Source organism: Glandiceps talaboti, chromosome 5 (genome assembly GCF_964340395.1).
Source record: "Glandiceps talaboti chromosome 5, keGlaTala1.1, whole genome shotgun sequence".
Taxonomy (NCBI): Eukaryota; Metazoa; Hemichordata; class Enteropneusta; family Spengelidae; genus Glandiceps; species Glandiceps talaboti.
The window spans coordinates 1,726,729-1,752,582 of record NC_135553.1 but is presented as its reverse complement, the minus strand read 5'-3'; the positions used below and the strand labels follow the sequence as shown (position 1 = coordinate 1,752,582).

Genomic DNA, 25,854 nt, shown 5'->3' with positions numbered 1-25,854 from the left:
GTTTGATGAGTGTGTAGACGTTGTCATTCACACATTTCAGTTAACGCATTGGTGGTTATTTTTACAAGCCCCTCCTTAAGATGAATATCCTCTGTGCTTGTCGCTAATGCGGTTCTCTGATTGGCAGTTATTTATATCCTGATGACATTTGCTAGACCTTGGATGTTCCATCCTCGATAGCGATGTTCGGTCGTGTGTCGTATTGTATCGGAAGAACATCCAAGGTCTAGCAGATAGACTAACTGAATTGATGCTCATTCAGTATTTCCTCTAGAAAGACGTTGAGGGCGCCCTACTAACCCACTAATTGTTGGTTTTATCTGATATGCATGATACAATGTAACCAAAGAGAGCATTCAGTGCCCCCCCCCCCCCCATGTTGTGAGTGTAGCCAGTACCAGAATGGTACCAGTGTGCCTCAAAGCTAATCTGATGTGTCACTGACACTTCAATTCTTATGATGCATAAAAATGTAGTGTTCCCCTATCCCTTACTAATACTATATGATAACTTGTAAGAAACCCTAGGTTTTTTTCAGAATCATCATGACTTAAAACAGAAAAAAAATTGCCTGTTGGAGGTCACGCATTCTGGCAGTACTTGTAATATGCTGTCATAGACTTGAGGTGCTCCATCACAATACCTATTGAGAATATAGTGTGAAAGGTATGCCACACTGTGGTGGAGTGTCCTCACACACACTAGTTAACCCCGTCTATAAGGTATGCCATGATGGAGCACCCTCACACATCAGTCATCCCCTAGTAGAGAAGGCCGTTGACAGCAGAGTGATACAACATATCTTATAGTCTATGGACAGTGCTGATCATCGTAATGAGGGGATCAATTCCAGTAATCAATACAAATGGCCAAAAGATAAACAATGAAAACCTCACATCAATACTGATTCTTTGATTTTATTCAAGTTAAAATTATTTTAAAATCCCCTTTTTTGTATACAAAATAATTAATACTTAAAATATGTTGAAGAATTAAGTCTCGCTTTCCATTAGAAATTACACCTTTGAAATATAAACTTCAAAAGACTTGCATGTACATATTAAAAAATATCTTGAAGCATTGATATCTTTCACTACACATTTCATATCTACATTTTCAACAAAACGACCTGATAGATCATGAACTATGTACAAGTAACAAAAATACTGAATAATCAATTTTTCATCATGTTTCAATTAGTTGTTTCATTTTGTACCAATAAATAAAACTTATAACTTACAATATGGAAAATTAACAATTCGAAATTTGAACAAATAATTTCTATATATCTACATGTAATAATTAAATGTTTATTATCGTACTCATTTTATGGGTACTAATACTAAGAAGCATGGCTATGATTACACATAGAAATAAGAATGAATTTGACAAGAGTACCTCTAACATACTGGTGAAATCAACGATGAACTTAATTGGAGATTGGATGACTTTGGTGTTGTGTTTGGATATATACACCACACGGTGTACCTAGCTGTACAATCTGAATCAAATACCAGATCCAAGTTATAAATCTCCCCCCTTTCAGTTGTAAAGTACTGCTTATTGAGTCTGTGACAATGTGTGGTTAATTTGGTCCAATGTGTCATTTTGTCAACAAAATGAAATATACCACACATCTACAATGATGCTAATTAAAAAGATATCCATCTTTCAGATTTACTCTGAAATCAATCAAATACTGGTGTATTGTCAGTGATTCTCAATTCTATTTCATTTAATACTACCAGAAGCATTTCATATCATAAGAAGACTTGCTTTGAACGATTTGCAAATTGACCGGCACTTCAACCTGTCTGACCACAAAATAACGATATTGACATGATATAAGTAGCCTGAAAGATCCAGATCACCCTGTGAGGTAGTGAGTGGTTACATAAGTGGACCAATGGCTGGACCTTTCAGACTAACATATAAGATGTTGTAATAAAGTTTGTTTATTTACATGAACTGATTTTCATAAATATCTCTTCCTGAAGTGATCTATACAAATATGTTTTGTTGAACCTACTGATATGTGTAGGTCTCCACTCCATCAATTTCTCTCTCTGTCTGAAACACAAGCTGCTGTTCTAGACAATAAAATTCATAAGTTTCCAAGAAAAATTATCTACATTTTCCATAAAATGACCTGATGGATATACAGGGGTATATATACTAGTATGCCAAAGTTTTTCTGAGAAATTTGCAAACAAGGCTGACAGATTTATAAATCTAGATCAGAAACTAATCAAATCCTTTCTAAAATATATGTACAAAGATTCAGGTATTTGAAATTTCATGATGGACACAGACTGACAGACAGACAGACAGACAGACAGACATGGACTGATAGATGTGAGATTTAATTTCTCTATTTCTTCCTAGTGACACCTGCTATGTAGACCCAAACTGATAGGATATTATTAGGGTATGGATGGATATGGACGGCTAGGGCAAACTCGACATCAGGAGATTCATTGACATGGACACCAGTACTGTATACTGCATCAATTATTGGTGTTAATTCGGTGTATGTCAAGTTCAATGGAAATCCACTCATCTGAAAGAGAAAGACAGTGTCAGTTATTTGAGAACAACTTATACAATAGAAAATTGACTTTGTGGTGATCAACTGGTATGAAAAGTTTGAATGAACTTGTCTCAAGTAAATAGAACATTTGGAAGTGGAAAAAGTTGTAGCAGGCATTCTAGTACTTCTATAAGCTCAATGAGTTGTAGGGATCAAGATTGTCTTGTGTTTTGGGCAACTGATGGGATCAAATCTGGAGAACAGTGTATATGATGGTATCAGAGAACTATGTACCAACAGTGTACAACCAATACACATTTGTATTCAAGCTAGGGAGTTACAGTAACGGTTAGGTTAAGGATAGGACAAGTGTTAGACTCCCTAGCATAACCCTGATTGTATCACCTTCAATAAGCAGACAACATTCAACATGTTTCCTACAACATAGATTTGACATAATGGACTTTTATGACTACTTACATCATATGATCCCAGTACTTGATCTAATTCAGTGCGATGTTCTTCAACCGTAGATCTTCCTCTGTTTTGTTCAATTTTCCTGAGTAATGTACGGAAGACTTGTGTACAGTATCTGTTGAACCTAGTAATATGTCTAGGTCTCCACTCCATCAATTTCTCTCTCAGCTTCTTCTCTATTCTGTTAACAAAACAAACAGACATAACATATTTATGAATATCTCCCATGCATACCAATGCTATGCACTACAATGTACATTATACCAGGTGCATGGCAAGATTTAGATATTTTCATGTTTTTGGTTTTTCTATGTCATGATAATGTACACTTACAACATTGATTGTTGAGTGCTTGAAATATGAGTCCAAACATTCAGAAGAATCATTAATTTACTAAGTTTTCCATACATTTGATTTGTCATTGTGTACACCAAATATGTGTACATAATGATGAATCTGTCAGTCTAGTGCAGGATTATCATGGTGAGCTACTAGTCATTCTTGGTGCAAAATGAAGTTAACTTTATGAACTTAGACTGAACGTTTGCACAGATCTGCTTTTATCATACTATCGTGATCCCTCCAAACATATATATACAGTAATGTATGCATTGTTGTTATGGGTCTTGTTATCATGACGGTGAATAAACATCATTATACTATATCCTTTGACATTTTTATATAGAAGGTGAGATGTAGGATGTACTTACTTGTCAGTTAAATCAGACACATAGTGTCTATCTGTCTGGTAGTACCTCAGTTCATCAACCTAGGGGGTCAAACACATACAAGTTACAAATATTCAAACAGATGACATGTCACTACCAGATATACATGGGGGTTAGCTCTTTTAAAACTTTCTCTCATACCCAGGACAAATAGTGACATTTTTTACAAGCACTGCTTTCATTTAATAGGTCATATTTGGTATTAGCACTATAGACCAATCAAATATGTTTGTCTGAAATATACATCGAGCAGATTTCCATTTAAGTCATACTTACACACACACACAGACACGTATGTGCACATGCACACACATATTCACATATACATATGTACACATTGAAAAACACATTCACATACATATGCACAGACACACTCATATGCATAAACATACCAACATGAAACAAATGCACATGCACAGACAGACAGACAGACAGACAGACAGACAGATATATACACACACACATACAGACAGATGAGGACATACACATACACACAGTATGATTGCTGGCCTATACATACCTGTACACTTGTTAAGTTAGGATTGGGATAACTCTTTGTAAACAGAGGTCTCCACATGTTAGTCTTGGTCACATCAAACTCTATTCTGTATGGTTCATCCTGGGGTTGAATGTTAGCCCAGATCTGAAAACAAAGTAACAATAATTTAGCTACAGTTGAAAAAGATATACTACATGACTTGACATATTCTGGCTCACTGGTTCAAATCTAACATTGTGTGAAACAGTCTGTATTACTCCAAAGCAATATATGATATCAACACTGGTTAACAGTTCACATCTAACTGTTCCATATATTATACCATAGACAGTGGAGGGTCTATGATTACACATGCCAGTTGAGTTGTATGGAATCTATATATGTGTAAACTGATATACGGTTCCTTTCATAAACCATACATGGAATGTAACAAAGAATGGTATGTAACTTGAAGTGAACAAAACATGACTTCTACCCAATCTAAATACTGTAGAAAGTGAGTCCATACACAACCAGTTTTGTACTTACATTGTCTTGATTAATAAGACATCCTACACTCTTCAAAGGACAGAAGTTATCATACTGTTGATAGTGTTCTCCATTGCTAGGATTCCAGATTAAGAAATTGTGGTCAGCTTCTCTTGTAAGTACATATGTTGTAGAACCCTCTGGTATGGCTGAACCAACAAGTATATAGGCCTTCTTACCAATGCTTAGGAAATAGTTACATAACATGACGGCATGTTCTTCCTCATCTCCTTGCAACATTTGCAGGAATTGCTGGAGAGAGAAAGAGAGTGATCAAAGGTAAACAGATTGTAATCCAATGGAAGGGAGACTTGATACTTTCCAAGACATCATAATTTGATATGTTAAATTCTTAATGAATGTTCCATGCTGGTATGGCCAATATGGCCAACTATATAACATATCTGTATATCGTAGATGTACAAGCACCAGTACTGGTTGTCAGTAACATATGTGGTATACTTACATCACACGTACTCCATATATCACACATTCCTGGGAAGACAACACTGTCAGATACAAATGGAATGAGGGAGACAAATCTAGCTATCAGCTCCTGTAAGAGACGATATATGTATTGTTTGATTAGATAATAGATACTTAGTACTTGGTAAGTGTATTCTTTATCAATACATAATGACTAAGTCTTCACACACACACACACACACACACACACACACACACACACACACACACACACACACACACACAGACACACACACACACAGAGACACACACACACACAAACAAACAAACACAAACAAACAAAAACACAAACACAAACACAAACACAAACACAAACACAAACACACACACACACATAAACACAAACAATACTCACAGCTTGTCTCATGGGGTCAGACTCTGTATTTAAAATTTCATCTGGTGGTTTTATCGGTTTGAAGTATCTGGTTACAAAAACTGATTTGCCATCTATGTTCATAACTGTCGTGAGCACCTCTCTTTTGGGGTATTTCTTCTCAAACATTGTTTGGAAGGTTTCTGCATGATACATCAACTTTTCGTCTTCTGTAGTATCAAACTGTAAACAGAATCATATAAAATAGTTAAACAACATTTGTCACTCTAGCAAACTTTGCTTTCAGTAGAAAGTAATAAAATTTTCATTTTTAAATCATTTTTCAGAGTTTGGTACAAGAGTGTAAAAAGGTACATTTTTACAATGATGTTGGGTGCAGACTATAACTTTACACACTGTAGCTATTTTTAATAGTGTCATTCTAATTTATTGTCATCTTGGGGTGAGGCTATCAGATAAACGCTATCTCAATTCACTTTCACAAAGCAGTCAACACATATACATTGTATGTAGATCAGCAATTTCACAAAGCAGTCAACATATATACATTGTATGTAGATCAGCAATTTCACAAAGCAGTCAACACATATACATTGTATGTAGATCAGCAATTTCACAAAGCAGTCAACATATATACATTGTATGTAGATCAGCAATTTCACAAAGCAGTCAACACATATACATTGTATGTAGATCAGCAATTTCACAAAGCAGTCAACACATATACATTGTATGTAGATCAGCAATTTCACAAAGCAGTCAACACATATACATTGTATGTAGATCAGCAATTTCACAAAGCAGTCAACACATATACATTGTATGTAGATCAGCAATTTCACAAAGCAGTCAACACATATACATTGTATGTAGATCAGCAATTTCACAAAGCAGTCAACACATATACATTGTATGTAGATCAGCAATTTCACAAAGCAGTCAACACATATACATTGTATGTAGATCAGCAATTTCACAAAGCAGTCAACACATATACATTGTATGTAGATCAGCAATTTCACAAAGCCGTCAACATATATACATTGTATGTAGATCAGCAATTTCACAAAGCAGTCAACATATATACATTGTATGTACATCAGCAATTTCACAAAGCAGTCAACACATATACATTGTATGTAGATCAGCAATTTCACAAAGCAGTCAACACATATACATTGTATGTAGATCAGCAATTTCACAAAGCAGTCAACATATATACATTGTATGTAGATCAGCAATTTCACAAAGCAGTCAACACATATACATTGTATGTAGATCAGCAATTTCACAAAGCAGTCAACACATATACATTGTATGTAGATCAGCAATTTCACAAAGCAGTCAACATATATACATTGTATGTAGATCAGCAATTTCACAAAGCAGTCAACATATATACATTATATGTAGATCAGCAAAACAGAACTCATACTTGGTTTGAAAGTAATTTGATTTTATTTTATTGCAGTTCTATGTTATATGAATTATGTTTGTCTATATTTCATACATGTAGATGCAAGGAGTATACACTATATGTAAAGTAGTAGTGATTTACCTTCTCTTTGACAGGGTCAGGTGTAGACAATGCAGGCTCTATGGTTATGAAGACCTGTAGGTACGTATTGTCTGTATCACGTTTACCTGGACCAAATGCTGTTGTGGTCGACTCCATTGGTCCTGCTCTCTGGTAACCTAGCAACACTGGTGGAGCTTTCAGCCTGAAATTACCTTCAATCTATTTCAAAATTCAAAGAAATATAAATTATGATTGTCAGCACTCACTGAAATTAATTCAAACTACATACTTAAAACAAGCATACACTTTGTTAACACTAACACATAGTGAGATGGTATACTATAAACTATCACAAACTCCTTGTGTTCATAAACAAGTGTTTGAAGAACATGAGCCCAAACTCAGCTATGTAGATATCAGTATGTTGCTACCCCAGTTGCTATGTAGATATCAGAACATGAATAACAGTATGTTGCTACCCAGTTGCTACTAGTATAATAGTAAGAGCGTTATGTCTGAAAAAAACAATAGGGAACTTGCAAACCTGCCATGTTGAATGTTGCATCATGGGGAAATGTGATAATAAATACTAATCAATTAGTATTGTAAACAATATTGTTACATTGTCTATAACCACCAATGATCAATTCATGTTTACCCTGACCAGTGTGGGAGGTTTATTTCATCGGTAGCTCCAGATAAGTTATTACGATAACCACAGATAATCCCATAGTCATTTGCATCTGAGCATGCTCAGTCTGGATGGCTTGTTCCCTATTGAGGTGTGGAACTAGTCATAGTATAAGTAGTTTTGTACGTATCATTTGCTACTAGTGTTTAGACTAACCTGGCCCTGGAAGTACACAGTAGAGAATGGTATTTTCAGAGATCCTAACCATTTCCTCTCTAACCGTTGATGTATGTTAGTAGCTCTGGCTCTGTCATCATCCAACATATCAATCACAACTTCATCAAATAAGTTGAGATATATCAAATCTCTACATGTCTGTAAAGAGCCTGATGAGTAGTCATTGTTTGGAGCCCTAAAAAGTATAAATGAATTATATACAGTTATTGAAGGTGTTCATATAAATGTGATAAGTTTCAAAGTCTGATTTTGACATCTAATCAAATAGTTCTATCCATAGAGTATCTTTGGAAGAAATACAAAATGTTGTGGAACCTTTTGAGTTTTAGATGCCCCTCCCCTCCCCCTCTTGTCATCATTAATCATGCAAGAGAGCCATGTTAAGCTTTTCAGGCAAACCTTGAATTAGGATTAAACTTTGAGTGTTAGAAACAGTTGTCTGGAGAGTCAAAAAAAATCCCTCCTGACTAAAAGAATGATCCTCTTTTAGTCCCCATGTATGCAATGATCCACTGACACCATAATCCAACACCATAAAATTAAAATACTGGGGTTTAGCTGATATCACTATTTGGCAGAGTAAAAGCTATGCTTTATCAACAATGTCTCAAATAGTTCTTGATTTATCAAATTCATTCTTATATGAGAACCAAGATTTTTCTTCAAATGTTTGGAGAAATCTGGATATACAAATAGAAAGTTGGTGTTTTTTGCTTCTGTAGGATTATGGTAAAATATGTGGAAATCTTGTAATAGGTTGTTTTACAGTGTTACTTCATGTTACCTTGAGTATGGAAAGGGAGAGATTTTGGTACGATGAGAAAAGTGTACATACATGAATGGTAAGGAGAGTTCTTCACTCCAGTTAGGATTAGGACCTTCTGCTATACTGGACTGTCTGGTGTTACGTTGAAATACACATTCTACAAATGGTCTGACGGTAATCTGTAATCAAGGAGTGTTATAAATGAAATAATGGAGTCAATTAGAGCCACATGATACACTGAGTATGGAAACTACAATATTAGCATTAATTTGATACATACATGTACATGGTAAATGAAAAGACAGTGACTTTATACAATGGACATGGTAAATAAGCATTGGCTGGGTAGTGTCTTGATACACTGAACATGGTAACAAAACAATGGCTGGACAGTAACTTGATACACTGAACAAAATATTGGTATTAATACAATAGCTTGGCAGTAACTTGATACACTGAACATGGTAACAAAACAATGGCTGGACAGTAACTTGATACAGTGAACATGGGAATGAAGCAATGGCTGGGCAGTAACTTGATACACTGAACAAAACATTGGTATTAAAACAATAGCTTGGCTTGATACACTGAACATGGTAACAAAACAATAGCTTGGCAGTAACTTGATACACTGCACATGGGAATGAAGCAATGGCTGGGCAGTAACTTGATACACTGGACAAAACATTGGTATTAACACAATAGCTTGGCAGTAACTTAATACACTGAACATGGGAATAACAAAATAGCTTGGCAGTAACTTGGTGCACTGGACATAATATTTAAACAATGGCTGAGCAGTGATTTTATTATACACTAACATGGTAAATAAGCAATGGCTAGGCAGTGACTTGATACACTGAACATGTTAATTACATAATGGTTGAGCAGTGACTTGATACACTGGACATGGTAATAACACAATGGCTGGGCAGTGACTTGATACACTGAACATGGTAAATAAGCAATGGCTATTAAAATAATTGCAACCACTTTAATAGCACTTTCAAAATGGTAAAACAAAAAAACTGCATTAGGAGTGATTTGAAATACTTTCCTCAACAGAGGAAAAGTTGTTAAGAAGTTTTTTTCTTTGGTTGTATAAGTTTGACACATATATGTAATTTGACAATGATGTGAAAGCAGTCATATGTGACTATTACAAGACAACATAACACAAGAGTCAAGACACAAGAACTGAAGAAATATGATGGAAGTTTTACACATTAGGAGAGACAATTTGATTACAATAGTCAGTAGTGCAAAGAAATTCAATCTCATGCACTTCCATGGCAATAAGAATTTTTCCTTAACTGTTTCAATTTTATCTTTCAAAAATATCATTCATTTTTTTTATTTGAGTGTCAATATTAATTGTCGGAGGTGTAAGGTTTTCTTTTGGTGTTAGAGAGCCAGGATAATATGGTACATAGTCTATGAAGTATGCCATGACAGGGCACCCTCACACATCAGTCAACCCCTTGGAGGCCGGTGAGGGTGAAGCGACATTACATAGCTTACAGTCTACACGGTACATAAAGACAAGATTACCTTTCCTGGAGTTATCAACTGTGGAGTGCATGGAAATAGTTATAAAGAGAAAAGGAAGACAAGTTAATGAGAAATTAAACACTCTTGATAGTACGGTAATTTGCTGGTTTTATGTCATAATATTGGTTGAAGTGGACAAACTATCATCCCTCTATACATGTCACAGAAGGCATATGCCAATATTTTGGTGTATCAAGAAGATTTTTATTCAATTTCTGAGCACTGACACTCTATTTATACTTCATATTTGCATTATAAAACAATGTGAGAATGTGCCGGTAGATACTTGAAGTGTAATACCAAAACTGCTAGTATCATGAAATATTTGGATACTGCTAAAGTTGAACATGGTAGTGAAATTTGAAATGTGCATAAAACCAGCAAACAATGGAGTTAGTAAATGCAACACATCACTACAACATCCTCAGTAAGGAAAACATGTTAGAAATTTATCAGAGTACAGAGTATGCACTAGTATTCAAAGGGGTCCAATCTATGACTGAAGCCTAATTTTCAATTTGAGTCAGTCAGTATATAAAATGTAAATACACAAATGAAAACCGGTTGGTCTCAACACAACTCAAAGAGTTTCCAAAAATCTGACATGAGTGTTTGCCCTGTTAACAGAGCATCATCTGATCAGCAAAAATACACAATATACACTAAAACCTATCAGAAGGAAATCTGAGATGACTGTGTGATAGAGAAGGTTATATGCACAAGGAGGATTGGTAACTTAGACTGGAGAGTCATAACATCATGTTTATATAAGAGACTACTTCATGGTGAGAATTCTACCAGCTGCCAAACATGACACAACATATTTATAAAACAAAAACAAAAAAGTAATTTCCCAAACCCACAATTTATAGACAATGCATCTGTAATGTATAACCTTTATGTTGACACACAAATTCTCAGTCAAACAGACTTCTATGTACAGAGAGTATGTCTGCGTAATTAATTCTCATCATGGCAGTGAAACTTTGATCGGGTTGCAAAATAAAGTGATATACCTATAAATAATCTTAGCTTTGTACAACATTTGTCTCTACACTGCTGTAACATAGCTAAAATTGTAATGGTATGAAATGTCCTGAAATTCCTCTGAAAACTGTTCAACTGGGGGTAGAAAGATCTCTTCAAACAGGAATCTTTAAATTAGTACAAACAATGGCACACTGTTTGTTAGTCACACATTCTGACAGAACCTGGATAAAAACCAACCAAGATTTCAACTTACAGCATCATACATTTCCTTATCCTGAAATGAAATATTATGTGACCCAACATCGTTTACGGAAATTCATTTATTAGAGAAAAATATATATATTATGATTAATTTATGATTGCATACCAAGAAATGTGCCGTTTAGCCATTTCACAATCACTCTTATGTGAAAGGAAACAGAGATTTGATGATCATGAAATCTGATCATTTTGTCAACATTTGTTATACAACATAAATTAAAAATTTATTTAATTTTAGTTTATACAGAATATTTTCATAAGCCTGAACATTCCATTCCTCCTGGCATCTAGTTCACAAACCAGTGTTCAAATATGCTCACAGGAAATATCAGAGGATGTACGTCATCACCAGATTACATGTGTATACGTAAGGGGAGCACAGGAAATTGTCAGAATGTTTGTACTATGCATAATTTTCTACTTAGGCTCCTTCTAGCCTCAGTCTAGTTCAAGCTGCGTTTGGAGAACATTGCTAAATTTGTCTCTGCCTACCGAGTCAATCTATTCCATTTATTTAACAACTTCCCACGAACTCCGTACGACACTCTTATTCCTACGGTTCATTCTACTGTGCGTGGTAACCCTTACACGGTTAGGGATCGACAAGCATTACTGCATCTGCTCCCATCCTCAACATAGTAACGGACATCACGATGCCACCAGTAAGAAGATCTACGAGTCGATCACGGTCACAAAACAACAGGGAAGTATACAATCTCATGCTACCGGAAAATTGGACGAATGCTAGACTCCGTTCTGAACTATCCAACTTACAAGTGCCGTACCCCAGCAACGCTAAAAAGAACCACCTTATTGACTTGTACAAACAAAGGGTCAACGACCGTGCGCCTCGTGGCAGGACAGGGAACAATCCAAGTTCACGGGCGCAGCTACCGGAACAGGAAGCTGGGTCACAACCATTCAACCATCATGCAATGGGCGTAAACAACAATGGCGGCCTCCTGTCAGCGATCCAAGGTCTGACCGCTACGGTTACGGAGATGCAGGCAAACCTAACGGTCCTGACGAATAAGATAGCAACGATGGAGCAGTCAGGACAAGCACCTATGCCAAATAACAACGATGATGGTGTCGCGGGTACACTTGATTCCGTTATGCGATCTCCACATCCAACTCCGATGACGACAGGGGGTACAAGAACACAGTTTGGTGTGGCAGCTGAATCGCTACCGTTCGTCGAAACCATCACTCCCCAGTTACGTAAACAGATAATCGAAGGTAAGGATGTCAACCTTGCTGCCCTACTCATTCCCTATTATAACCCTAACGACAAGACGGATAAGATAGACGGCAGACTAAACAAAGACCTCACATTGAGCGACTTTATTCAAGCCTTCGGCATCTATAAAAACGTGATGAGCGACGCATTCCCACAACGCAGATTAGAACTAGATCTATACGAAAGGGACTTGATCGACATGGGTAACAGATATGGTGGTAAAGGTTTCTATGAATATCACAAGCAGTTTAGTGCCAAAGCCGCAGCCCATCTAAAGTACCACAACGTCAAAGTAGATTGGTCCGTCAGGAGTAACACCTTATTTTGTAATATATTTGCCAACTACAAGCCATTAAGTTGCAATTCGTGCCAAGCAGTGGGCCATACGTCCAATTTCTGTCCAAAGAACCTTGAGGGCAAGAAACCGGAAAAAGGGCTTGATACGTATGGCAGGGCCCGTGTGTACCTACAGGGACGCGAAATTTGTAACAATTTCAACAGCAATGCAGGATGCAACCGTTCAAGATGCTCCCACCTTCACATTTGTTTGACATGTAAAAAAGATCACCCCAAATCAGTGTGTAATGACACAAAAAACGGATGGACCGCCAGGGGGAAGACATTACAATGAACACAGTCATTAACCCCCTGGCAGTAACAACTCCTATTAACATTGAGAGACTATCAACCAATCTAGCTGATCATCCAGACAAAGTTTTTGTTAACTACCTCATTGATGGACTAAGACACGGTTTTCACACTGGAATACACCCACTCCCAGACACATCTTATGAATGTAAGAATCTCAATTCCGCTCGCCTCCAACAAATACCTACATCAGAATTGATCGAAAAAGAAATCAATAAAGGTTTTCTATCAGGCCCATATGACACTATACCATTTGCAGTGTATCGCATTAATCCAATCGGCATAGCTGAAGGTAAATATTCAAAAAAGAAAAGGCTAATCGTTGATCTATCGGCACCCCACGGCAACGAAACGCACTCTTCGTTAAATGAGCTGATAAACAAAGACCAATATTCTCTACATTACGTCACCATAGATACGGCAATCAAACATATCAAGAAATTAGGACGGGGCAGTTGGCTATGCAAGGTAGATATTTCAGATGCTTTCAAATTACTGCCTTTACACCCAAAAATGTGGCCTTATCATGGTATAAAGTGGCACAACAAATACTATTTCTTCACAAGACTAGTCTTTGGTAGCCGATCTAGCCCAAAGATTTTTGATACCCTGGCTACAGCTCTATGTTGGATTGCTTCAAATGTATACGAAATACGTGACATTCTTCATTTACTAGATGACTTCCTGACAATTGATCCACCACACTCCGACGCAGACAAAACTATGGCGCTGCTGTCATTAATGTTCAATACTCTCCGCATCCCTACGGCGCCACACAAAACAGTAGGCCCTTCTACATGCCTTGAATACCTGGGAATTATACTAGATTCTGACAAAATGGAAGCCAGACTGCCGAAAGAAAAAGTGAATCGAATCTGTGAAATTCTCAGATCATTTCTCAACAGGAAATCATGCACAAAACGAGAACTGCTGAGCTTGTTAGGCCACCTAAATTTCGCCAGTCGCATCATACGCCCAGGACGGACTTTCGTGTCATATCTTATTTCCCTATCTACTACAGTTAAAGAACTTCACCATCACGTACGCTTAAGTCAGGAGTGCAGACTTGATATACATATGTGGTTGAAATTCCTTTCACAGTGGAACTGCATCTCCTTTTTCTTAGATGACAATCATTCAATTGCAGCAGATATGCATCTTTACACGGATGCGACCGATAAAGCCTTTGGGGGTTACTACGACAATAAGTGGTTCCAAGGTAGTTTTCCCGACAACCTTATTTCAGATGGTGACAAGTTATCAATGGCTTTTCGGGAACTCTATCCCATTGTGATGGCAATTGTTCTATGGGGTCACACATGGACAAGCCGACGGATTTTATTCCATTGCGACAATATGAGTGCTGTCGATATCATCAACAAAGGACGATCCAAAGTGAAGATAATAATGAAACTTATGCGCAAATTGACCTGGTGCACAGCACTCCATGGCTTTACAGTACAAGCACGGCATATCCCCGGTGTACGTAATGACATTGCTGATGCATTATCTCGTTTTCAGATGCAGAAGTTCCGCAGAATGCTGCCTACAGCAGACATGCTACCCCACCAAATCCTGCCACCAGAGGACCTATTCAAGATATAGACCTGCAGGTAAACAAATTGTGGACGTATGCTATTAGCAACCAGACAGCCAAAGCATATCAGACTGCGATGACACGATTAATCCAATTCAGCACTATGTGTGGTGTCATCACTCGACCGGGCACACTTCCGCCCCTATCGGAGACCATACTTATACGTTTTGTTACTTTTTGTCATCAATATCTCGACTTGAAATACAATACTATTAAGCTGTACCTAGCAGGGATACGTTTCCATTACTTACGGGAAGGAAATACTAACCCCTTTGCCAATTCAGAGAGGTTGGAGTACATATTGAAGGGGGTAAAACGGAGTCAAGCAATTACAGGAACAAACACTGAAAAACGTTTTCCAATCACATACAATATCTTATGTAGTATCACTTCTGCACTACAGAACAAAGTCTTCTCTTTCAACGTCGATCTGCTTCTGCTATGTGCATGCCAGATGGCCTTCTTCGGTTTCCTACGCTGTGGAGAATTTACAGTCAGGAACACGGTAGATACATCATCTGTAATACGACTGTGCGACATTGTGTGGTCGCAGGATAATTCCCATTATACAGTCATATTGCGGAGGTCAAAAACTGACCCATTTGGCAATGGGACACCAATCCATATATTCAACATTCCAGCGCTAAACACACTGGGCTATATGAAACAGTTACTACTTCTTCGCCGCCGTCAAGGTGGAACGAACTTATCACCTCTATTCTTTGATCAAGATAAGGGAATTCTCACTCGAGGACAATTCATTGGCTACTTACGCCACATACTAAGTACAATCGGACTGGACATGTCCAAATTCTGTGGACACTCATTTCGTATTGGGGCAGCTACATCAGCTGCGGCAATCGGAATCGAAGATCACATGATACAGAATCTTGGCAGGTGGTCATCAAACTGCTATACTCGATATATACGGATTGCTAAGAAAGACATTCAGCAAGCACAAGTCAGCATGGCACACACATAGAGTATTCTATATGCATCTGGAGGCTTCTAATCTACTTTCATTTGGTCTCCACTAACTTTAACTGTCTTGGGGGCATTCGTTACATTCACTGCTCAGCATCCATTCCACTACTTTTGGGCCTTTTCCCCTTGTTCAATTACCCCAATACAGTTTACAGTCAGCTGAAAACTAATCAATCAGCTCATTTCGAATACAAATTCATTCACCTAGCTATGTCTGCCGGGTCCTCCCCAGGTAGCTAGGATAAGACACCTGCCGGGTCCTCCCCGGGTGCTCTTCTTGGCGTATTGTAAATTCTCCCCAGTACAAATTCAACCTAGCTATGTCTGCCGGGTCCTCCCCAGGTAGCTAGTATACAGACGCCTGCCGGGTCCTCCCCAGGTGCTCTTCTCGGCTTACTGCAAATTACCCCTGTACAATTCACCACCTAGCTATGTCTGCCGGGTCCTCCCCAGGTAGCTATGGTTACGACACCTGCCGGGTCCTCCCCGGGTGATCTTTTCGGTTTACTTATGTTTACATTCAGGAGCACACATAGGACCTATCTGCTGGGACCTCCCCAGGTAGCCTATACTCCTTACACCTGCTGGTGATCTTCCCAGCTGCAAGTGGTGCTGAGTAGCCCTCAAGATAGCCAAAGTTTGTGTATGTATTTTGTTATTGATTTAACAAGTTAGTTTGTTACTAGGACATTAAAGTTTTTCTAGACATACTTGCCAGTCTCACTACTTCATTCTACATTCACACAAGGACAGTAACAGGTACCCAATATGTGGGTATAAATTAAAAATTTATTTAATTTTAGTTTATACAGAATATTTTCATAAGCCTGAACATTCCATTCCTCCTGGCATCTAGTTCACAAACCAGTGTTCAAATATGCTCACAGGAAATATCAGAGGATGTACGTCATCACCAGATTACATGTGTATACGTAAGGGGAGCACAGGAAATTGTCAGAATGTTTGTACTATGCATAATTTTCTACTTAGGCTCCTTCTAGCCTCAGTCTAGTTCAAGCTGCGTTTGGAGAACATTGCTAAATTTGTCTCTGCCTACCGAGTCAATCCCACCCACCATCCCCATCAACACCTTCGTTTACTTGTTCTAAATCAGGCAGTTCTCTCAGACATGTTAATCGCATTTCTTTATCCTTGCAACATGTGGCGCTATACAGGCCAGACATAACCTGTTCTAATGTTATTACCATTTGTTTTCTTGCAGATACGTTCAATCTGTTCTGTAAATCTTCTTTGGTTACTCAGCACTACCACAGTGACGGGCCTTTTCCCCTTGTTCAATTACCCCAATACAGTTTACAGTCAGCTGAAAACTAATCAATCAGCTCATTTCGAATACAAATTCATTCACCTAGCTATGTCTGCCGGGTCCTCCCCAGGTAGCTAGGATAAGACACCTGCCGGGTCCTCCCCGGGTGCTCTTCTTGGCGTATTGTAAATTCTCCCCAGTACAAATTCAACCTAGCTATGTCTGCCGGGTCCTCCCCAGGTAGCTAGTATACAGACGCCTGCCGGGTCCTCCCCAGGTGCTCTTCTCGGCTTACTGCAAATTACCCCTGTACAATTCACCACCTAGCTATGTCTGCCGGGTCCTCCCCAGGTAGCTATGGTTACGACACCTGCCGGGTCCTCCCCGGGTGATCTTTTCGGTTTACTTATGTTTACATTCAGGAGCACACATAGGACCTATCTGCTGGGACCTCCCCAGGTAGCCTATACTCCTTACACCTGCTGGTGATCTTCCCAGCTGCAAGTGGTGCTGAGTAGCCCTCAAGATAGCCAAAGTTTGTGTATGTATTTTGTTATTGATTTAACAAGTTAGTTTGTTACTAGGACATTAAAGTTTTTCTAGACATACTTGCCAGTCTCACTACTTCATTCTACATTCACACAAGGACAGTAACAGGTACCCAATATGTGGGTATAAATCACTTGAAACTAACCTCGGAGTCTCATATGAACTTTTTTTTTTAACTAAGATCATTTCTTTTAATGAAAATCTTTGCCTTGAAATGATCAACCATGAGTTTTATTTCTAGTGCAATAGAATGTTAAGATGTGATAAAAACTTACAAAAAGATGAGAACTTTGGTCAGCTATCTTTGGTAACAAAATAGTCAGTACATTGTGTAATAATTAGATTATGGGTACTTACAGCTGCAGTCATGTCTGTCAAAGTCAAGGCTTCCTTCCTGACTGGAACATCAAACGCTCTCTCAATATTGACCAATATCTTGACCTCTCCTTGACCCAAACTTTGAGCGCTGACAACTTTTCTTTCTTTCCTGGTTGGTTTCAATGGTCGTCTAGGCTCTGCTAACTTGAGTAAGTTTGCTGACAACAATCTGTCAGGAAAATAGATGGGATATATTTTCAAAATGACAATAGAATCAACCATATTATTTAATAAATGTCTTCTTTAATGATTTATTAATAGTGTCAATCTTACTGGATTTCCACTTCATCACATTGTTACAATATCATTTCATCTTCATCATTTACAATTTGTGAGTCAGACTACGTTACGGTTTTGTCTCTCAATATTCCTAGCAAATAGGTGCCTGTCACACCTATCTTAGAATAAGTTAAATACACGGACGTCAAGCTGCACAGAATGTCTGGAAAGCATAACTAGAGTATATTTATCTTCAAAGATATGACAGTGTTCAGCCAATATGAAACAGTCATAAATAACCAAAACAATGAAATAATTAACCATCACTAGAAAGAAGATATGGAAACATATTAGAACTTGTCATGAAAGTTTGATTACTTTTTGTAAATGTACAGATAACAATAGTTTAACATCACATGACTATGAAAACAAGTTATGAGTGAAATCATTGCCACTTTCTCTTCCCCTAATCCTGCCACAGCCAGTCATTATTTTTTACAAGAATTTGACCTGAAGAGAGTTAATCTTATTAGTTACTAGGTATTTTATACTCAGATTGATTATTAGGAAAGAGACATGTATTAAACCATCATGGTATTTTCCTTTTGTACAATGCAATCTGGGATGAGTGAAGTTGACATGACAGTATACAAGCACATAAACAAACAAACAAACAAACAAACAAACAAACAAACAGTTGAAACTCATTGCAGTACCTCATTGAGATGACACTTGATTACATGAGTGCTATACAAATACCAAGACTTACGTAATATTAGGTACTGGTTCTTCTGCCACGACATCTTGTAGTGAATACTGGTGTTGAGCTGCACGGAAACGAGCCATGACTTGTTCACGTACCTAGGGAATAAATAGACACATGTGTATAGAATGAATAGACACTTGTGTATGGAATGAATAGACACTTGTGTATGGAATAAATAGACACATGTGTGTGGAATGAATAGACACTTGTGTATGGGATGAATAGACACTTGTGTATGGAATGAATAGACACTTGTAATAAAAACACATTTCAATCCTATATTATGTAACTTACAACCTAAACCATATATTACTTTTATGCTTCAAGAAAAAGTGATAATTGATAACATTCATTTCCAGCCATTTTATTCAACAAGGGCATATTTACAACAGTCACAAAGATGGTATTATTAATTCTTAACATCCATTACAGGGCACCAATCTACTATTTACTTTTAGTTTGAAATGGTAAACACAATAATACAACCACATTGACAAGTCAAGATTCAAGTATTACCTTGCCAAGGAACCTAGCTACAGCAGCTCTGTGTGGATCTTTATCTTCCCCAATTTGTTGTTCCTGCTCAGCTTTCTTCTTTTTCTCATATTCCTGACAGATTGTAATAAAACAGACAACATTGTGGGGAAAGAAACAAACAACCATCATAGCAATTGTACAGTATGTGAAATATCAATGTAGGAATAGGATAATCACATTGCTTATTCACATAGAAGGCTTACAAAAAACTCATAATCAGATATAAAAAAAAAACTTACCCAAAACACATCATTTAAGATTTCTTTATCTTTGATAGGTACTTGAGTATAATTTCTGAACTCAGGAATTTCTTTGTGTCGCAACTCCAACAGTTTAAATCTGTTAGATTTGGCCATTTCTTCATCAGTACAAAAATTGAATTCCATTTGTAGTTGTTCCAGTCTGAAATAGTTTGGCATTTTGATATCACCACCATGTCCATCACTACCACTCACAGACTAAGGTAAAGATGAAGAGAAGGTAAACAGTCAACAACCAAGACATATGAAATCTTAGCCAAACTCTGACATACAGTGATTTCAAATCCTGGGAGCTGAGACAACAAGTTTTCCCTGGTGGTGAAAACTCCATAAATAATTTGCATTGGGAACAGTTCATTCCTCCAACATACCATTTTATTCATAAATATATAACACCCCACATTAATGAATGAGAACAAGATATTAAAGATACAAATAACATATGACCTGGGTTTTTATAAAATCCTTCATGCATTATGTCATGTTTTTAGTAGTAAGTAATTCTAATATACAACACATACACTTACCTTGATCATATGTAGTAATGCTGCATTGGCTGGGTCATTGGGGTCAAGTCTAGATTCAGCAATCCATGAAGACAATTTCTCCATGTCTACCATACCTGTAGCACCAATAGCAGCTAGAGCATCAAACTGCTTTACTGAACTGTTATAATGAAAGGATAATAATGGGGATCATTTACTGACAAAACGTATCTATGATTGTCTTACAAAATGAACCACCATCACACCTTCCAAGGTACAGAGCATACTAAATAGCCAACTCAATGCATTTTTCCATGAAATTGAACACTTTGAGCCAAGATAAATAACTAATGAACTACCATCATTACAGATAGACTTACCCCATAGTGTATCCAGACCCCTGTGATATTGGTGGTACCAATGTACTACCATCTTCACTCACAGCCCAAGCTACACTTGCTAATAAACACCCTGACGTCAATAAGGTGTATTCCTGAGCCAAGAGTTCATCTCCTATCTTGAATGTGTAACCTGTAATTTAAAGTGCATTGTAAATGATCATGTTTAGAACCTGAGATGGAATATTTGGAAATACAAATTACACATCTTTACATAATGCCATAATATTTTGATTCATTTTACAGCATTTCATAGCATGTCATCAGGCAATGATCAACTCACACTAACAAAGTTTCCTTCACAAAGTTCACGACATTGTACGAAGAACATCATGCACTCCTATAACCATGGAGATGAGAGGGGAGTGGGGTTTCTGTAACTGTAAGCCTGGAGATAGGGTGGTGGAAGTCTCTAGATGTGAGCAGGGAAGTGGGGTGGGGTCTCTGTAGCTGGAAGCATGGAGGTGAGGGTTAGATGAAGTCTCTAGCTGTAAGTGTGGAGATATATGTTTTTACTACTGCCTTACAACCAGTATGGAGACACAGAGTCAATTACAAGAATACACTTACCACTTCCAACACCTTCATGATGAAATGTCACCTTCTGGTCACTACTGAAATCTAATTCTTCTATTTGTACATTGGATGATGTCATTTGTGCTTCAGGTATTGCAGCATAAACCTCTGCCAGCAATGAACTCTGAAAAGTACCACTCTCATACACCTACAACAAATAATATAAATTGTGTCTCATAATCTCCACTCACAACAGATTCTTTTCAGTAGACCGAGATCAAATTCTTCACTTTGATTATATTTTTGTTACAGTATTGTAATGCATGGAGAGCCCAGATAAAATGTACAAAAATTACTTGCAATGACAGTTGTGAATTAAATTCCATCAAAATAACAAACCGAAAGAACACTTATTTCAAAATTGCATAGTTTACAATTTTACAATGTTTGTATAAATACAACAAACCCTAGATACTAGGCAGTAGCTATAATGTGTAGATTTAAATAAAGAAATGCATTGATGGTTTTTACCTCTAGTTTGATACTTTCAGGCCACTGTACAATCTGGATGTTGAAAATATTACCAAAATGAACAGTGAAATCTGATGTCAAAGTTCTAAGGAATGAAACAAGAAAAATAATATTATTTACAATATTTTGATATGAATTCACATGCAAAGAATGAGAAAAAGTTATACCTAGCAAACATAACAGATAGCTTAAACAGAAACACATACACAAATAATTGACCTGGACTAGGTCATGTGTGTAACTTTTCTGTGGTTCAACTTTACAGATGTAAAGCTCAATGACTGTGTCAGGTACTGGTTGTCACACATTCTAAAACTCCTCATTTGTTCAACCTTTGATGAAACATTGAAAACTTGTTAGTGTCACATGGAGTACAATTTAATTACACATACTTAATAGCTGTTCTAGAAACCTCCTTGTTGTTGAAGAGAACTCGTACAAAACATTGACACTTCTGTTGATCACGTCTTCTGGCTTGTTCTAATTTAGGACAGTTATGTGTTGGTGTAATTACTGCTGCATTGGTTAATTCTGGTGTCAACTTAGGTTCCCCTGAAAGTGACAAAAAAAGGATTTATATGTAAAGTAAATATTAATGTCAAACCACAATCAGTAAGCATAATCACAATAAGTAAAGCAAGGCATAGAAATACAAACACTTTGAATTATTTGATAAAAAAAATAGAAGTGACAATATTGGGCTTGATTGATATGATCATATATTAAGTACATTGGTTTGCACTCACTAGTCAGGTAGGTAATAGATACACCTTGCAGCACTACTTAGTTCAGTCAATATAGATATTTAGGTGTACAGCACTCCCTAGCTAAGTGGATATAAACAGAGTTTATGGTGTTTGCTTCCGAGCAAGGGAAGGAGAAGAATCCAAGAGTAGGACTTTTAACATTTACAAACTAAACGATTACTAATAGAATAAGGTGAGTATTTAGATTGAATGGTCTATGCTTCTATTACCTTGTTCAGAGATCACAACAAGTCAACATCAGCTATCATTCAGGTTCTATCTCAAATCACATACCTGGTTTTCTTTTAATATGTTGTGCTTGTTCTTTGATCTTACTCCTGACTTCTGTCTCATCAAATTCATATTTAGGTTTTTGTGGTACTGCCAAGGCTTCATCTTCAGTCTGTGAGTCACCAGCATCACTCATTTCACCTGTAAGACTCTCTCTTGATCCTTGACGCTTTTTCTTCCTAAGTAGTTTTCTCTTTTTAAGTGCATCCTACAGGTAAAAATTATTATCATAGAATCTATTAGATATAATTAGCATATACAAGATTAGTCTAGCTAACCTATAATGGGCAATTCTATTAACTTTACTGTAAAAGTGACCACAGGTCACATAATGCCAAAGGTGTTGTTGAAGGCTTGTCCAAGAGGTACTGTCATCCGTGACTTTTGTTTGGCAACCTTTCAAGCACAGATCTGAGGTCTTACTACAAGAATAATACAAGGTAATCTCCATATAATGAACTCTGCTATAGTGAACATTCTGTTATAACAAACACCTATTCATGCCCCATAACACATATTTACAATAGAATACATGTTTCAGGACTATCAAGAACACTTTATTATCATGAAAGTTTTTCATATTGAGTTTTTTCTACATAGGTTAAAGTGTAATTGGTTTATACCAGGTTTTAGTACATGTATAGTTAAACCAAGAAATGCCAAAGACTATAAGTGAAAGGAAAAGAAATGACACTTGGAATGAAAAACCAAATAAAGGAAAGGTTCACTGGATGTCATCTGCCAACAAAACCTAATTTACTTTTCTTTTTAAGAAAAGACATGCATTTCAAAAACACAAAACAATAATTTTCCTTGTTTCTTCAACATCTTTGATGCATTTGTGACAGTTAGTGCAAAGTACATAATATTCCCAGCAAGCTTTAGGACAGGTCAATGTAATAGGATTGTCTATTGACAATTTGGTAAATAAATCAATGTATTAAATCAAGTACAGTTACCAACAGTCACTCAATGTCCACATTCAAGTGAACACTATACACTTGCTAAAATTATTCCAAAAGACAGTTTTAGCTCATACCTTGATTTTCTTTTGTCTGTCATAGTCTTCTTTGGCTATGTTATACTGTGCCATTTGTTGGTTAAACTTTTCTTCATATTCTTCTCTGTATTCATTTAATTCATCTTCAATATCTTGTTTCCAATGTGCCACGTCTGTATCTTTGTCCATCTCATCTCTACAAGTCAAAGATTTGGGTATTGTCAAAATAATTTTACAACAGCATAAAACATATAATAGAATTTGAAATGCTGCTAGGACTAGATATTAGAGAAGACTAGATTAGTTTATACTGTTTAAATACAGTTTCTAAAGAGTACAAATTCACAATCATTTCGAGGGAATACTCTTTGACAATATGTGGACGTACACTGCCACTCTTATTGATCATAGCATATTACACTATTGATAATTGTGGCAGCTTTATACTGGCATTACACAAGAATACGCTAACAGGTTGACACCTGTGAAACTTTCCTGATTACAAACATAGATATATGTATATTTGGATAATGGCAAAGTTGAGGTATTGATTTCTGGGTATTGTACCTGTCAGGACTGTTGCATTATAAATAGGTACTGAATGAGATCGTGTGTTACTGTTACACAATATTATGTACCTTTGTCAGTTTTCAGCTTTACAGGTAACTATAATACTGATTTCAGAATACTATGCAATTCTAGCTCCTTTTCTAAAAATTGACACAACCATATGTAACCATGGAGATCTCTCTCCAACATGTATGATGTAACCCCCTTTCATATAAGGCTAACTAAATGGATAACATTTTCCATCCAATACTAACATTACATTTCACCAAGTTTTCACAATAAATGTAACTTACTTCCTGACACTGAGTTTAACAGGTGTGTTGGTACATCCCTGTGATTCTCTCAATGCTTTGATATCTTTCCATGTGTTTAGTATGTTCTTTAATAGTTGTCTATCAAAGTTCATTTCTGTATCCCTCAATTTTCTGGTTTGTCTGTTGAAATACAAATCACACAATAAAAACATTAAGTTTTTACAGAGAGTCATGGTGGTTGAAAGGTTAGTGTAGTCAGCTTGGAATCTACAGAATGCTGGTTGAATGGTTAGTGTAGTCAGCTTAGAATCTGCAGAATGCTGGTTCAAGTCTGAACTTGTTTCAGATTGATTAAAGTACTGAGTAAGATTTGAACCATGATTGGGCCCTCGTCAACCCAGCTGTATAATTGGGACCTGGTAGGATAGGATTTTACAATGTGAATGCCATGAACTAATAAAGGCAGGCCTGTATGCTCCCTAGGGAGTTGAGGAATAATAAAAGTCCTTTATGTTACTATACATCAGTACCAGGGGTAATAACTATGAAGTGTTTTGAGCACAGTTTTGGAACATAATATAACATTATTAGAGGTTCTAGTCAAGTCGAAAGTTTTCTCATATTTGCAGTTGTGTGAGATTGGTTTCAAAACATTTTCAGTATACTATAGTATCATGTCATTATTACAAGTGAATTCAACAAGCTCCCATTTCAAACTATACTGCACAGAATGTAATGTATACCAACCTGATTTCATACTTGTAATCTTGATACCGAATGTTGAGATCTTCACCAATACTTGTATTGGTATCTTTAGAATGGACCTTTAATTGTTTCTTTACATGGGCTATGGCTTCCTTCAATGCATGTAACTGTGTAACAAGGATAACAAAAATATCTTGAGTTTTCATCACCTTAAGTCTAAGACATAACCATCTCAGAAACATCTACACAACAACTAAAACCACAGGAATCCAACGATAATATTATACACTTTATATGAAGTAGGTAATTCACAAAGATTGCATGCTTGTACACAGACGTTGAAGAGAGAGTAGGTAGTTCATGAAGATTGCATGTT

General features: G+C 36.9%; 2 protein-coding genes across 2 annotated transcripts in view; one reads left to right on the top strand and one right to left on the bottom strand.

Annotated features, from left to right (window-relative positions):
- Positions 1–1,223: 1,223 nt before the first annotated feature.
- Positions 1,224–25,854, bottom strand: part of LOC144436021 (coiled-coil and C2 domain-containing protein 2A-like) — a 34,178-nt gene continuing 9,547 nt past the window's right edge. The window contains exons 14-38 of the mRNA XM_078124694.1: positions 25,521–25,645; positions 24,813–24,953; positions 23,989–24,145; positions 22,953–23,157; positions 22,305–22,464; positions 21,913–21,997; positions 21,436–21,589; positions 20,848–20,998; positions 20,510–20,648; positions 19,962–20,180; positions 19,702–19,794; positions 19,189–19,280; positions 18,176–18,369; positions 14,354–14,373; positions 10,287–10,304; positions 8,805–8,914; positions 7,949–8,144; positions 7,141–7,320; positions 5,604–5,804; positions 5,229–5,318; positions 4,763–5,014; positions 4,256–4,378; positions 3,718–3,776; positions 3,011–3,188; positions 1,224–2,560 (exon numbers count right to left, since the gene is read on the bottom strand). Of these exons, the coding sequence (XP_077980820.1) occupies positions 2,372–2,560; positions 3,011–3,188; positions 3,718–3,776; positions 4,256–4,378; positions 4,763–5,014; positions 5,229–5,318; positions 5,604–5,804; positions 7,141–7,320; positions 7,949–8,144; positions 8,805–8,914; positions 10,287–10,304; positions 14,354–14,373; positions 18,176–18,369; positions 19,189–19,280; positions 19,702–19,794; positions 19,962–20,180; positions 20,510–20,648; positions 20,848–20,998; positions 21,436–21,589; positions 21,913–21,997; positions 22,305–22,464; positions 22,953–23,157; positions 23,989–24,145; positions 24,813–24,953; positions 25,521–25,645 (3,531 nt within the window). The 3' untranslated portion in view covers positions 1,224–2,371. The remainder of the gene's footprint in view (positions 2,561–3,010; positions 3,189–3,717; positions 3,777–4,255; positions 4,379–4,762; positions 5,015–5,228; positions 5,319–5,603; positions 5,805–7,140; positions 7,321–7,948; positions 8,145–8,804; positions 8,915–10,286; positions 10,305–14,353; positions 14,374–18,175; positions 18,370–19,188; positions 19,281–19,701; positions 19,795–19,961; positions 20,181–20,509; positions 20,649–20,847; positions 20,999–21,435; positions 21,590–21,912; positions 21,998–22,304; positions 22,465–22,952; positions 23,158–23,988; positions 24,146–24,812; positions 24,954–25,520; positions 25,646–25,854) is intronic.
- Positions 11,793–18,415, top strand: LOC144436022 (uncharacterized). Its single transcript, XM_078124695.1, has 2 exons — positions 11,793–12,776; positions 14,947–18,415. The coding sequence occupies exons 1-2, from the start codon at positions 12,191–12,193 to the stop codon at positions 16,002–16,004; spliced, it is 1,644 nt and encodes a 547-aa protein (XP_077980821.1). The 5' UTR covers positions 11,793–12,190; the 3' UTR covers positions 16,005–18,415.